Consider the following 14,372-nt stretch of genomic DNA (forward strand, 5'->3'; position numbering starts at 1 on the left):
TTTTCCTATAAATACCTATCACCTATTGCCTTTAAAAAGTTAAATGGGTTTTATAAGCAAATTAGTTTGAATTGACAAGAGTCATGCATTTATTAAAGGTTCACAAACACAAAGAGCTTTTGCTTCACTCACTGACAGTTCTAAACAAAGCACAAAATAATACTTTCCAAATAAAGAGACATTACCTCATCCAACACTATCATCTGGACATGATCAACTTTTGCTACTCCTTTCTTGATAAGATCCAGGATTCTTCCAGGGGTAGCTATCACCACATGCACTACACAAAATTAGAAAATACGTATTCTCATTAATTTTAGCTTAGGCAAACATGATACAATAAAGATTTATCATACATATTTTATCAGAAACACTGTTGTAAAGGTAGGAATAATACAAACAGGCAAAGACGTGTTTTAGGATATGGATTTTCATTTCATCTTAGGTTGGCCAGAAAATACTTGTTTCACTTCTACGTGGGGTGAGCTAACAGATTCCCAAATCACCTGCTCCAAATAAGGGGCATACTTGTATTAAAACAATCCCCAATGAGTAACAAAGGCATACCAGGCTTTTGGTACAGTTGCTTCCCTCTAATCTAGAGGAATGGCCTTCAGAAGATTATTACAAAGATGAAATGAGACAATCATTTTAAGTAACTGTGCAGTATGAAGCACATGGTAAGTAATTTACCAGATGACAACCATATATAAGATTCTGACTCAAACTTTATGTATAATTTTATATAAGTTAATTTCATGCTTGGTGTTTTGTTATCTTTTTTCACTTAATGATGTATCTATCCTGGAGAACTCTTAATGAAAATGAATACAGTTCAGCTTAATTTTTTAACAGCTTTGGGGAATTCCATTCAGACTACACCCCGATGTATTTAGCCAATCTCCACTAACGTTTAGGATGTTCCAATTTTTTTAGTACTACAAACCATACTGCACTAACCTGACCCTGCATTTGCCTATTTCTTCAGGAAAGATTCTTGAATATATACACTCCTAATTTCAAAACATAATCACAAACTGCTCACCATAAAGACTGTATCAATTTATACCCCCATGCTACAAGATAGCCTGTTTCTTCTCAAACTTTTATTATTGGTTACTACTATTTCTTAGTCTTGCCAATTGGATAGGCATGGTATCAAATTGCTGTTTTCATTTACATTAAAAAAATTACCGGGAAGGCTGAATATCCTTCCAATTAATATCAATTTGTCTTTTTTTCTCGAATGAAATGGTCATTTCCTTTACTCATTTTTCTACTGCAATGTTTCTGGTCCTTAATTCTCAAAAACAATTTTTAGTAAGTTTATTTATTTTTTTTTTTTTTATTTTTTTTAAATTTTTTTTTTTTTTTTTCAACGTTTATTTATTTTTGGGACAGAAGGAGACAGAGCATGAACGGGGGAGGGGCAGAGAGAGAGGGAGACACAGAATCGGAAACAGGCTCCAGGCTCCGAGCCATCAGCCCAGAGCCTGACGCGGGGCTCGAACTCACGGACCGCGAGATCGTGACCTGGCTGAAGTCGGACGCTTAACCGACTGCGCCACCCAGGCGCCCCAATTTTTAGTAAGTTTAAAAGGAAACACCTGTGTCTGTAATTCCACTTAGAGCCAGGCCACCTTAGAGCAATCATTTCCTACCTGTGTCATCAAGCCTCATTATGTCATCCCGTAAATTGGTTCCTCCTGTGGTTGCCATCACTTTGGCCCCTCCCATGTGTTTGCTGACCTGGATGCAAATTTGACTGACCTGTAGAGCAAGTTCTCTAGTGGGAACAATCACCATTGCTGGAAAACAGAAAAAAAGAAAACATATTTTAAGAGTTTTTAATAAGCTACAGAAATACTGCCCCTTGCAATCTAGATACTCAGGACATTTTAGAAAATTGAATCATAATAGGCCTGATTCTGAAAAGTCAAGTAAGTAAATTTCCTTTACCAAAAAAACAAACAAAAAACAAAACAAAGAAAACAACCAAAAAAACCCACCTATTACAGTATTGCAGATTCAGACTTTTCCTCAGCAGCACTGCTATATAAACCTGGTACTCCTTAGTTACAAACCTTTAAAGGGTTCTTTGAGTTGGTAAAAACTAGCCCAAAGTTTATTAATTTTTCACCAAAAGATTCACTAGTCTAAACACCTGAATAGAAAACTCTTGCTGCCCAGGTTCCATTTAAATCACATGAAAGTAGGTAAAGGGAAAATGGAAGAAATGATCATTATAGATCAAGACCAATTTATGAAAATTTCAGAAAAAGCTTTAGAGGTCAAAAATTATGGGATGCCTGGGTGGCTCAGCTGGTGGAGTGTCTGACTTCGGCTCATCATCTCATGGCTTGTAAATTCGAGTCCTGCATCCGGCTCTGTGCTGACAGCTCAGAGCCTGGAGCCTGGTTTGGATTCTGTGTCTCCATCTCTCTTTGCCCCTCCCCCACTTGCGTTCTGTTTCTCTTAAAAATAAACTTAAAAAAAAAAATTAACTCTATTAGCTTGCTCTGCGTACAACTATGGAAATTTTCTTCTCTACTTCCTAAGCTCTTAAAATTCCAAAACCACAAGGCTTTATACAGAAGAAAAAGCTCATGAGCTCTTGCAGACACACAGGTGCCACAAGAAACAACTCAGTTCCATAATTTCTAAGTAGCAATGTCAGGTAACTTCTCATGATCTTAGCTTTCCTATCTATAAGGCAATAATGCTTATATTGCCTATTTCACTGGAATGTTATCAAAACTGTGTAATATGTAAAACTCTTCTGAAAACTTGAAATCTTTCCAAAAGCTGGATATTTTGTAAGACAACTGGGCCCCAAGCTGTGAAAGGATAGGTAAATACTAACTCCAGATTATATAAATTCTGACTAAAAAAAAGATGGTAACATCTTCCACATAGCTCCAAGGTGCAAACTGCAATTTTTAGTTTAAACAAACAACTAACTGGGACACCTGGGTGGCTCAGTCACTTGAACCTCCAGCTCTTGATTTCCGCTCAGGTCATGATCTCACACTTCATGACTTTTGAGCCCCTCATTGGGCTGTGCGCTGGCAGTGCAGAGCCTGCTTGGGATTCGCTCTTTCTCCCTCTCTGTTCCTCCCCAGCTTGTGCTCTCTCTCAAAATAAATAAATAAACTTAAAAAACAAAACAAAACTAACCTTGTATATTGTCCTTCTTCAGGTCTAGCCGTTCAAGTAAGGGAATGAGGTAGGCACCGCTCTTGCCTGTTCCATTTTTTGCTCTAGCTAAGATATCCCTACCAGATAAAGCAATGGGAATGCTCTCCTCCTAAGAGACAAGAAAATGAAAATTACTCATGAATAAAAACAATAAATAAGGAAATTATTCTTTAAATGCACTGAAGGTATACCTCTTTGGTACAACTTTAAAGTGTCTCACATTTGCATTTTACAAGAATAGGCAGAGGTAAATTACCAGCCAATGTCATCAACATTGCCAACCAATACTGATCAGAACTGCGTACAGTATAAACTGCATCCCAATGTAATACAAACTGTATATGTGAATTTGTACGTGCAAGAATGTGTATGCCTAAGGAAGCTGGGCATCTAAACAAAGAAAACAACAAATGAAAAGGAGGAACCTGGGCTGACACACAAATAAGAGTTGAATAAACAGAAAAAAAGCAAAGGACATCTCACAATTAAAAACTGGAGAAGAAGTGATACAAAGAATACAAAAGTAAGACTGTACGTTTTGAGACTAGGAAACCAATTTAAATTTAAACACAATGAAAAATTGTGCCTTGGGCAGCCCATCCTTGCAAAAAATAGGAATCAGCTAGAAAGTTTAACTTTAGTTCCTATTCGATTTTATTACATAAGTTCACAATGTCAATGTCAATGTTTTCACATGCAACTTCTCTGTCCCGAAGCGTGCTCAACTGGAGGCCCAATTCTATTCCAGTTATCTCCATCGATGGTCACATCAGAGACTGACTTTTCACTTTCACATTTAGCTTACTGTGTCAAGTGTATTTTGTAAAGATAACATTTCCTATTTGGACAAATCACCTAAATAGCAAAGGCCTCCCCAAAATTACTGAAAATTATTCATATACAGAGAGAAATTTAAAAATGAGAATAGGTATCAACAGGGAGGAAGCAGAACACTTCCATTTCTAAAACTAAAAATTTTAATTTCTAAAACCAAAAAATTAGGAAAATAAATTAGGAAAGAGATTTATTACCACTTTAACAGTTTCTATGCCTGAGCTAATAACCAAAAGAAGTATCTCTAGCACTCTAGTTATTATACAAACATTTAACTAATAAACATCATTACTTGCATTTTTTTCCACTGTGGTACTCATTCTACCTAGAACCCATCACAGGAGTCAGATGGGTTCCATATTATCAGAAAAAGAAACACAGCTGCCAAAACAACGTAAAAAATGGTCCAATGACAATACTCTGTTACCCTCTCTTCCTACAACCAGCATTAAGCACTCTGCTTATCACAGTAAAGCAGGTCAAAGAAAAATCCTTGGCTTTGACTCTTTGGTCTTAATCTCCTCCTACTTTGAGTCAACTCTGTTAATCTTCAGTTGCTCTGGAGGCCTATTACCTCCACGGTTCATTCGTTCGTTCGTTCGTTCATTCATTCATTCATTTAATCTCTACCCCCAATATGGGGCTCGAACTCACAACCCCGAAATCAAGAGATGCATGCTCTCCAACTGAGCCAGTCAGGTGCCCTATCTTCTAGTTTTTAAATAGGCTACGTGCACACTACTCAGTTCTAGAGCAGGATAAAAGGGTCTCCCAGTGACATCCTGAGTCAGGTTCTTTATTTTTCTTTATTATTTTATTTGTTTAAGCAGGCTTCACACCCAGCCCTGAGCCCAACACGGAGCTTGAATTCACAACCCTAAGATCAAGACCTGAGCTGAGATCAAGAGTTGGACACTTAACTGACCCAAGCCACCCAAGCAGCCCTGGAGTCAGGTTCTTTAAAAGAATAAAACTGTTAATAAAGTGAGGCAGGTCAGAATTAGCTTAGGGGTATCCTAATTCCCATTTTGGGTTCACCTTTTAACTTGGATTAAGGCACTGACTTCTGTTCCCCTGCACTCTCTGATAAGGGCTTATAGTCTACAGAAACTGTTTAAAGTTTTTTTTGTTTTTTAAACCAAGTAAACTAGTCTTTAAGATACACATATATTTGCCCCATATGGTAACCATTATGATTAGCAAGCAGGGAATTCAATACATTCACACCGTCTCTCACCACTGTTTCCTAGGAAGATTAGGTAATATGAAGAAAGAGAATTCAAGTCAGGTTCAGACAGCTTTGAAACCCAAGAGGAAATCATGGGAGCTACCAGGGAGAAAAGAAAGGAAGGAAGGAAACAAAAACTTTAAAAACTTACTGTGTGTCCGGCACTCAGATACTTTATATTATTTATATCCTTTCAAGTTAGGTACTTTGTTTTATAATGAAAACCTCTCCACACAAAAACGTGTCCATGAATGTTCACAGTAGCATTATTCAAAATAGCTAATAGCAGAAAAAAACCCTGTCGACTGATAAACCAAATATAATGTAGCCATACAACAGAATTATTATTCAGCAACACAAAGGCAAGGACTGATACATGTTACAACATAGATGAACCCTAAAAAATGCTAAGTCAAAGAAGCCACTCACAAAAAACCACATATGCTAGGATTCCATCTAGATGAAATGTGGGGAACAGGCAAATCCATGGAGACACTAAGATTAGTGGCTGGTTAGGGCTAGGGGAAAATGAAGGGAGACTGCTAAAGCAGCTTCTTTTTGAGGTGATGAAAATTTTCTAAAATTGATTTCAGTAACAGTTGCACAACTGTGAATATACTAACCCACTGAATTATATGCTTTAAATGTGTGAATTCTGTGATATGGGATTTGTATCTCAATCAAGTTATCAAAAAACCCATGCCAACCCTACAATCTGAGGTCTGATTTTGCCACCTCATCTCCCCAAGTCCATGTTCCACTGTAAGGTCTAGGGACTTATCCACTAAGTATTCGTTGTGTTTTGGTTACCCTAGGATTCATTTTCCCTTTCCCAGTAGCACCCTAACTTCCATCTGAGGAACTGCATCTCCCCACCGGACACTCTAGCCAAAGAGGAAACATCAACTGAAGCCAGACCAGCTCCATGCTCCCTTCTTAGAATTTAAATTGTTAAAGTACATCCTATAACAATTTGTAGCTTTCTAAGCTCTTCACAGCTGCCTCAGTTCTTGGTCTATTCCAAGTGTGTTTCTCCAGATTTTTCTCACGCTTGTGAACTCCTCTGATACTCTTTCAAGAAATTTCCCTTTGCTTAAGTTAGCCCAAGTTGGTTTCTGTTGCCTACAACCAAAGCACAGTATACTTCCCAATTTCCTAATACTGAGAGGCATTTGACAAAAGTGTCTTACCTAAAAAACCTGAAAATTGCCCAATTAGCTGCTTTTGGAGTAGCTGCTTCTTTTTACCTCCTAGTGCTAGGGAGCCTTAACAATATTAATCTCAGAGGAAAAGATAGTATGACTATGGTGGAGAAGATGGCAATGGTTCTCCCATCCAAGTACTAACCAGGCCCAAACCTGCTTAGCTTCTGAAATCAGATGAGATCAGGCATGTTCAGGGTGGTATGGTCATAGACAACGGCAATGGTTCTCATAGGTATCTAGTGCTACCCAAAAAAAGGATAAGGAAGATAATAATTTCAAAAATATCTCTAACTTAGGAACACACTCCAATTTTGCCACCGTAACCAATGAGGAAATACTTTTAAACACTTTTCTGCAAAGTTAGGAAACCAATTCCTAGAGTCATAAGAAATCTACATTAGCAAAAGGAATGATTTGCAAAGGATTAAGGATGCTATAATTCCTAGCTATCAACAATAAACTATCAATTTTTATTAGACCTGGTTGACAAAATAATTTCTCAAAATAGTTGAGAAATTTTGTTGCCAACAATAAGGAACTTCCATGTCTCCCTCAATAATGGACTACTTGCCATTTCGTCATTACATAAAAAGTCTTCAAAGGTTGTACGTGGGGTCTGGAAGCAGTAAGAGCTGTCATTTTCAACCATCTCGAAGTAAACAGTTGACCCTTGAATGAGGGAATTACAGGCACTGTTACCCTCCCTCCCGTTCCACCCCTCTGCATCACGGCAGACTCAAAAATCCACGTATAAATAACTTTTGACTCCTCTACAACTACGAACAGCCTACCGTTGACTGGAAGCCTGATATTGGTAAGGTAAACAATCAACACATTTTGTACGTTATATGTAAATAAATAAAGTAAGCTAGAGAAAATACTAAGAAAGTTCTAAGGAAAACACATTTACAATACTGAAAAAAAATCTGTGTATAAGTGGATCCATGCAGTTCAAACCCTTGTTGTTCAAGAGTTGACTCTGTAAGGCTTCACGATGTTAAGCAGAATAAAACAGTAGATTCTTAGGCCTTCCAAAGAAGTCTGTGCTCCTATAAAGCTATGCCTTTAGAAAGGCATAGTTATGCTAGCTCTGGGGGATAGCATTCAGAACTAGAACTAGAGTCACAGATGGTTGCACCAAAGAAAGATGTGTGGAAGCAATCTGTAGTATATATGGTTCCAGACTGTCAGGGTACAATCTTTTTTGAGGATGTAATTTTAAGTGCTTCATTGTCCAATAATCTTACAGCCAACAAAGTCACCATCTCTTAAAAAAAGATTCAAATGCAGATGACACCCATCTGATCCAAAAGGCTTTTGTATTTGGGGAAAAAATGTCTGGACAACATTGTAAAACTAAGTATTATAGAACACCTTAAAAACAACTGGAAAACAAGGAGAGAAAAGTAGGTAAGAACAGAATGAATAGAAGACATCCAGTCATGAGGTTAGATTTTACTAGAGGGTTTCTAAATTTCTTTGTTTCAAAATCTTAATATTTATGGTTTGTTAAACTGAATTAATTCTAAGGACCATCTTGTATTTTCCACAGATTCTCAGGCAAAATAGTGAAGAAAAAGACAATGGGAATGGTGGTCCCAGGTATCTAAAATAATACTTTGTACACTGCTTTGCTATGTCAAAATAGTTTGTTTACAGGGGTACCTGGGTGGCTTAGTCAGTTGAGTGTCTTACTTAGGCCCAGGTCACGATCCCATGCTTTGTGGGTTCGAGTCCCACGTGGGGCTCTGTGCTGACAGCTCAGAGCCTGGAGCCTGCTTCAGATTCTGTGTCTACCTCTCCCTATACCCCTCCCCCACTCTATCTCCCCAAAATAAATAAACATTAAAAAATATATATTTTGTTTACAAATTGCATTTGATTCTCACAAAAACCCTGTGAGGAAGATTACTTACTTTTATTTTACAGAGAAAGCTAGATGTGAGACTAGTTAAGTGGCTAGAGAGATAACTATCTCTATGTTATATTAATACTCAGACGTGAACAACAATGTCAATTTTAGGGGTGCCTCGGTGGCTCAGTTGGTTTAGTATCCAACTCTTGATTTCCGCTCAGGTCATGATCTCACGGTTTGTGAGATCAAGCCCTGCATTAGGTGGGAAACAGGAGCCAGCAAGGCTCCATTAAGAATTCAGTCTCCTAAATGAACCACGGTCTCTTTTTTTTTCTTTTTGAGGAAGGCAGGGCATTTATTCCTTCCTGCCTCCCCCCATTTCCTTTGTTCATAAAACAAGTCTATGGAATAACAACCCATACCAATTATAGAGCATTCAACATCTACGAGGCACTATACCAAGCATACTAACATGAATGACCTCACTTAACCTTCACAACAACTCTATAATATATATCATATATACTGTTATATCAATTTTACAGGCCAGGAAACTGATGATTAGAGAGATACCTCAAATAATCAACTTAGAAAGGAGGTAAGTTGGGAATTCAACCTGGACAGTCTGACTGCAAAGCTAGTGCTGTTCAATAGTTCTACAGACCAAGGTTGCATGTGGACATGTCAACCATAATTTCACAACATTCTAAATAAATACTACTGAGTATCAGAAGGCCCATTTCCTGCCATGCACCTGAATACTGGAGATACAAAGTTGAATGATACAGTCCCTATAACAGAAGACTCATAAAACTTTCGTCCCTGTAGATAAAATGGATTAACATGAACTACATTATATAAAAATAAATTCCGAAGTATTTTTAATGTATGTACTCAAATTGTCTGATGATATATAACCTTATCTTGATACTTTCTCCAACCATAATAAACCTCTTTAGTTCGTCCACAAAGGCACACAAAGTTTAGAATCTCTAGGCAATCGCTATCCCAGTGTCTCTGGCTTAGAATATGGATCACTTCTTCCAGGTCATTCCATCTTCTTTTAGTGGCTACACATATACACAATTTCAACTAGAAGAGGGCTCATCACAGCACACTGAAATTATCTGTACAGTTAGTAGTCTCATCCACCTGGCTGTGAGGGCAGGAACCCTGTCTGTCTTGTTCATCACAGTATCTCCAGTGTCTAACATTTTCTGGGTCACTCAGTACATGTTTGTTCAACGAAAAAGTGCTCATTGTCACAGGGTTTGTCCTTACTATAGCCTGGAACCAACACTGTCAATTAACATGCATGTTTAGGCCTACATGTATGTGTATGCACATATACATTTCCACCTAAAGAGTCAAGGAGCAAACAGTGCACTCAGTACTCAGATATAAGTCTCTAATACTGCTGTCCCACTGACAATCAGGGTTCCCTGGAGAAATGACTGATTCCAAGGCTGGGATAGCATAGGTGCAGATAAGCTTGACACCATGATATACCAAAAACGAAGTACTCAAGGAAAAAGAGGGGATAGTGAGGAGTGGACAGGCAGAGCACAGAGGATTTTTAGGGCAGTAAAACTACTATGTGTGATACTACAATGATGGGTACATGTCAGCATACATTTGTACAGCATACTATAAACACACTACAAACTTTAGGTAAGGTTAAGAGAGGTTCCTTAGTTATAATAAATATATCACTCATGTGAGGGATGTTGAAAATGAGAGGTTATGCATGAGTAAGGACCAGGGTTTATGGGAAATACCTTTTCTGCTCAATTGCTATGAATTTAAAATTGCTCCAAAAGATAGTCTATCAGAAAAAAAGCAGGGGGAGGTGGGGGAGTGGGGGGATATTACAAAAACACAGAAACCAGCTTGAAGGAGCTCACCATAGCCAAATATGGGACAATTTGGCCACAAAAATACCACCAGGGGAAAAAAATTCATGCGTCCACACTGATAACATATAGCTACATGAGAAGATATAGGAAGGCTCTTCTTCACAAGGCCAAACGTGCAAGGAGCACTACCATTGGAAACCCATCATTACCCACCACAGTAAAGATTAAAGTATGCAAGAATCAACAATGGATACTAAGACTAAGGGGAAATTTTGATGGAAGAGTAAGATACCTGCATGGTCTTAAAGGCTCCCCATAGACTGCTTATTAGTTTTAAGGGAAGGGGGAAAAAACAATTAATTAGGGGTGCCTGGGTGGCTCAGTCAGTTAAGCGTCCAACTTGATTTCAGCTCAGGTCATGATCTCACAGTGAGACTGAGCCCTGTATTGGGCTCCACACTCACAGCATGGAGCCTGCTTGGGATTCTCTCTCTCCTCTCTGTGCCCCTTCCCTGCTCACGCATGTGCACACACTCTCTCTCTCTCAAAATAAAAACTTAAAAAAAAAAAATCAGGCACCACCTTGAGAGGGTAACCAAAATTAAATTCACCATTGAGAAACAGATGGACACTGTATATACCTCCCAATGAGGTAGCTCGAGAAGGCTACAACGTGACTTCTACAGTCCCCTGGCTAAGAATGCATAGCTTGAGTCTCATCACATACAGACAGGAGACAAACCCCAAATGAGGAATGTTCTACATTGAAAAAAAAAAAAAAAAAAAAAGACTAGGGAAATGCTCACAACTGTAAAACGTTAAAGAAATGTAACTAACTATATGTAATACAGGTTCATAATATGAAAATCCTGATCCTAGGATGCATCCTGTACAGAAAAGAAAAAAAATCCTATAAAGGATATTTTAGAGTCAATTAAAAATCAGAATACAAATGACAGATGAGATAAAAATACTGCATTAAACTGACCAAAGGTAAGTATACTATGGTTACTCACAGGCACCTAGGGGCGCCTGGCTGGCACAGTTGGTAAACAGGTTACTCTTCATCTCAGGGTTGTGAGTTTAAGCTGCACGCTGGGCACAGAGCTTATTTTAAAAAAAAAAAAAAAAAAAAAAAAAGTCCTATTCTCAGGAAATACACACTGAAATATTTAGAGGCAATGGGCCATGATTCTGTGACTTATCCTTAAAAGGTTCAGAAAAAGTGCCTATGTATACACACACACACAAAAGTGTTGGATAACTGTATCACCCACACAGATCAAAAAGTATGGATTGCTTAACTCACAATATTTTATATGGATAAAAACAAGAAACATACCTGAATAGGAGATGGCTTTTCCCAGCCCATTTCAAAAATTCCCATCAGTAACTCCCGTTTCAAACAGTAATCTTCAAACTCATTTCCTTTTGTGGAAGTCACATCCTACTCAGACAAACAAAAGAAATAAAACAACAACAAAATAATAAAGTACAACTGTGTTCCTTAGGTAGCTAGTATGCTTAAGAAAATTTGTTTCAGGGACTAATTTTTTATCTACCCCATTTAAAATATAAATATATGCAAATTGCTTGTCTCGATCTATATTTCAAGTATTCCTAAAGAATAATTTCTAAAGAATAAATAACTACTCTTTAACACACACACAAATCGTTTAAAAATTGTTTTGGGGTAGGGGGTGCCCGGGTGGCTCAGTTGGTTAAGCGGCTGACTTTGGCTCAGGTCATGATCTCACGGTTCCTCTAGCCCCATGTCACACCCTGTGTGGACAGCTCAGAGCCTGGAGCCTGCTTCAGATTCTGCGTCTTCCTCTCTCTTTGCACCCCCACCCCCCAACTCATGCTCTGTCTCTCTCTCTCAAGAATAAACATTAAATTTAAAGAATAAAATAAAATGAAAATTGTTTTGGGGAGTGGTGCCTGGATAGCTCAGTGGGTTAAGCAGCTAACTCTTGATTTCAGCTCAAGTCATGATCTCACAGGTTCATGAGTTCGGCCCCTGTGTCGGGCTCAGCACTGACAGCGCAGAGCCTGCTTGGGATTCATTCTCTCTCTCTCTCTCTCTCAAAATAAAGACATAACCATTTAAAAAATAAAATAAATTGTTTTGGGGAAAGGCCACCCTACGGTCATATTCTTGTGAGGACTGGTAGAATACTGTTATTTTTACAAATCACAAGATGTGAAGTCAAACCCTAACTCCCACTCACTGCCTACAAATATCCTATCCTAAATAAAGGTTTCTCACACTTAGCACTATTGACATTTGGGCCAGAAAATTCTCTGTTGTAAGGGGATGTCCTGTAGCATCCCCCCAGTTGAGTTTAACCAGCTGAGTTAACCAAAAATGTCTCTAGCTACTGCTAAATGACCCCTAAGGGACAAAAATCACCCCTAGCTGGGAACACTGTGCTAAGAGAACTAACCTTTCAACCTTCCTTGTTCTCATCCACTAAACAGGGTTAATACCTAACCTGAATCTTACTATGTCGGTGGGAGCAAAAGAGAATTTTGAGAAAATGCCTTGCAAATCATGAAAGTACTCTGTAAGTTAGATAAAATACACACGTGTAAACACAGTATTTAATATACAGACACACATTACTGTATTAATAGAATTCCTCCAAACAGTGAAAAATTTTGGCAATTCATCATATATAATCTATATAATTTCAACCATTTCAACCTGTTTCAGAGTAAATACACAATGCCTATTGTTAAGTAACTACCTCATTTTTAGAGTTTCCACACCATTTTTCCACTTGAATTTTACAACCAACTTACCGAAGTTTTGATTCTTAGATCCTTTGGAGGGAGTTTTAAAGTCTTTTTCCAGTCATCACCAGGTCTACAGAGAATACAGTAAAATCGAAGCATGAGAATTCACAGCATCACTCTTTTCTTTTTTAATTTTTTTTTTTTTAACGTTTATTCATTTTTGAGAGACAGAGCATGAGCGGGGAAGGGGCAGAGGGAGGGAGACACAGAATCTGAAGCAGGCTCCAGGCTCTGAGCTGTCAGCACAGAGCCCAACGTGGGGCTCGAACTCACGAACTGCGAAATCATCACCTGAGGCGAAGTCGGACACTCAACCGACTGAGCCACCCAGGCGCCCCCACGGCATCACTCTTCTAATAATACAAAGATGATTCACCATAATTATAATAAACAGTAAGTTTAATGTATTGTTATTTACTTCAGAATACGGTTAACAGACATAAACAGCTTTAGAAAAACCGCTCTTCTTACAAAAGAACAACAATCTAGAGAGGATTTAAAAAAAATCAAAAATAGAAGGGAACAGGCAGGGGCACCGTGGGTGGCTCAGCTGGAAGGACATGTGACTCTTTGATCTCAGGGTCATAAGTTTGAGCCCCAAGTTGGGTATAGAGATTACTTAAATGAATAAAACCTAAAAAATAAAAAAATAAATAAATAAAAAGAAGGGAATAAGGCACTTAACCACCCCCCCACCCCCACTTTTTTTGGACAGAGAGTACCCGGGCCAGGGAGATGGACAGAGGGAGGGAGAGAAAGAGAGAATCCTGAGCAGGCTCCACACTGAGCGCAAAGCCCAACACAGGGCTCAATTCCATGATTCCAGAATCGTGACCTGGCCCGAAATCAAGAGTCAGATGCTTAATATACTGAGCCACCCAGGCACCCCTGGGCATCCATCCTCTTAAGAGCAGCAGTGTAATATACAGTACAACTGTTCTCAAAACTGGTAACCCATGTGTTTTGTTTGATGTACATAGTGTGTTTTCATTTAAATTAGTTGCCAACATTTAAACATTAAAAGATTTCATATAAAAGTCCACATTCTGGCTTTTCTTGAAAAAACTGGAAGCTTCATCAACACTAGTTCCAAACTTCTGCATGTCAACAGTTTGAAAGAGCTTAATAACTGGGAGTTTAAATCAAGCAGCAGACTCCTTTAGTCAGAACAAGTAAGTACCCTCTCATTTGGCACAGTCTCCTGTAAGTTAGCATCTGAGTTTCTAACTTCTGATGACTAGTTAAAACTAAGGGCTCTAAAGTTTCAAAACTTTAGGTTTCAAACCAGGTCAAGCCCCTGACTCTACTATTTATTATTTCTGTGATTTGCAGCAGTTACCTTTCTAAGCCTCTAATTCTCTCCTATATAAAGTGGGTTAAGAATTATATCAAATAGG

General features: G+C 38.4%; 1 protein-coding gene across 8 annotated transcripts in view; it reads right to left on the bottom strand.

Annotated features, from left to right (window-relative positions):
• DDX6 (DEAD-box helicase 6) overlaps positions 1–14,372 on the bottom strand; it is a 36,250-nt gene that overhangs the window by 14,888 nt on the left and 6,990 nt on the right. For all 8 annotated transcript variants that reach the window (XM_043579533.1, XM_043579535.1, XM_043579540.1 and 5 more), the window contains exons 3-7: positions 12,982–13,045; positions 11,519–11,623; positions 3,178–3,307; positions 1,662–1,808; positions 186–280 (exon numbers count right to left, since the gene is read on the bottom strand). In XM_043579533.1, the coding sequence (XP_043435468.1) occupies positions 186–280; positions 1,662–1,808; positions 3,178–3,307; positions 11,519–11,623; positions 12,982–13,045 (541 nt within the window). The remainder of the gene's footprint in view (positions 1–185; positions 281–1,661; positions 1,809–3,177; positions 3,308–11,518; positions 11,624–12,981; positions 13,046–14,372) is intronic.

The sequence above is a fragment of the Prionailurus bengalensis genome, chromosome D1 (assembly GCF_016509475.1).
Source record: "Prionailurus bengalensis isolate Pbe53 chromosome D1, Fcat_Pben_1.1_paternal_pri, whole genome shotgun sequence".
Lineage (NCBI taxonomy): Eukaryota > Metazoa > Chordata > Mammalia > Carnivora > Felidae > Prionailurus > Prionailurus bengalensis.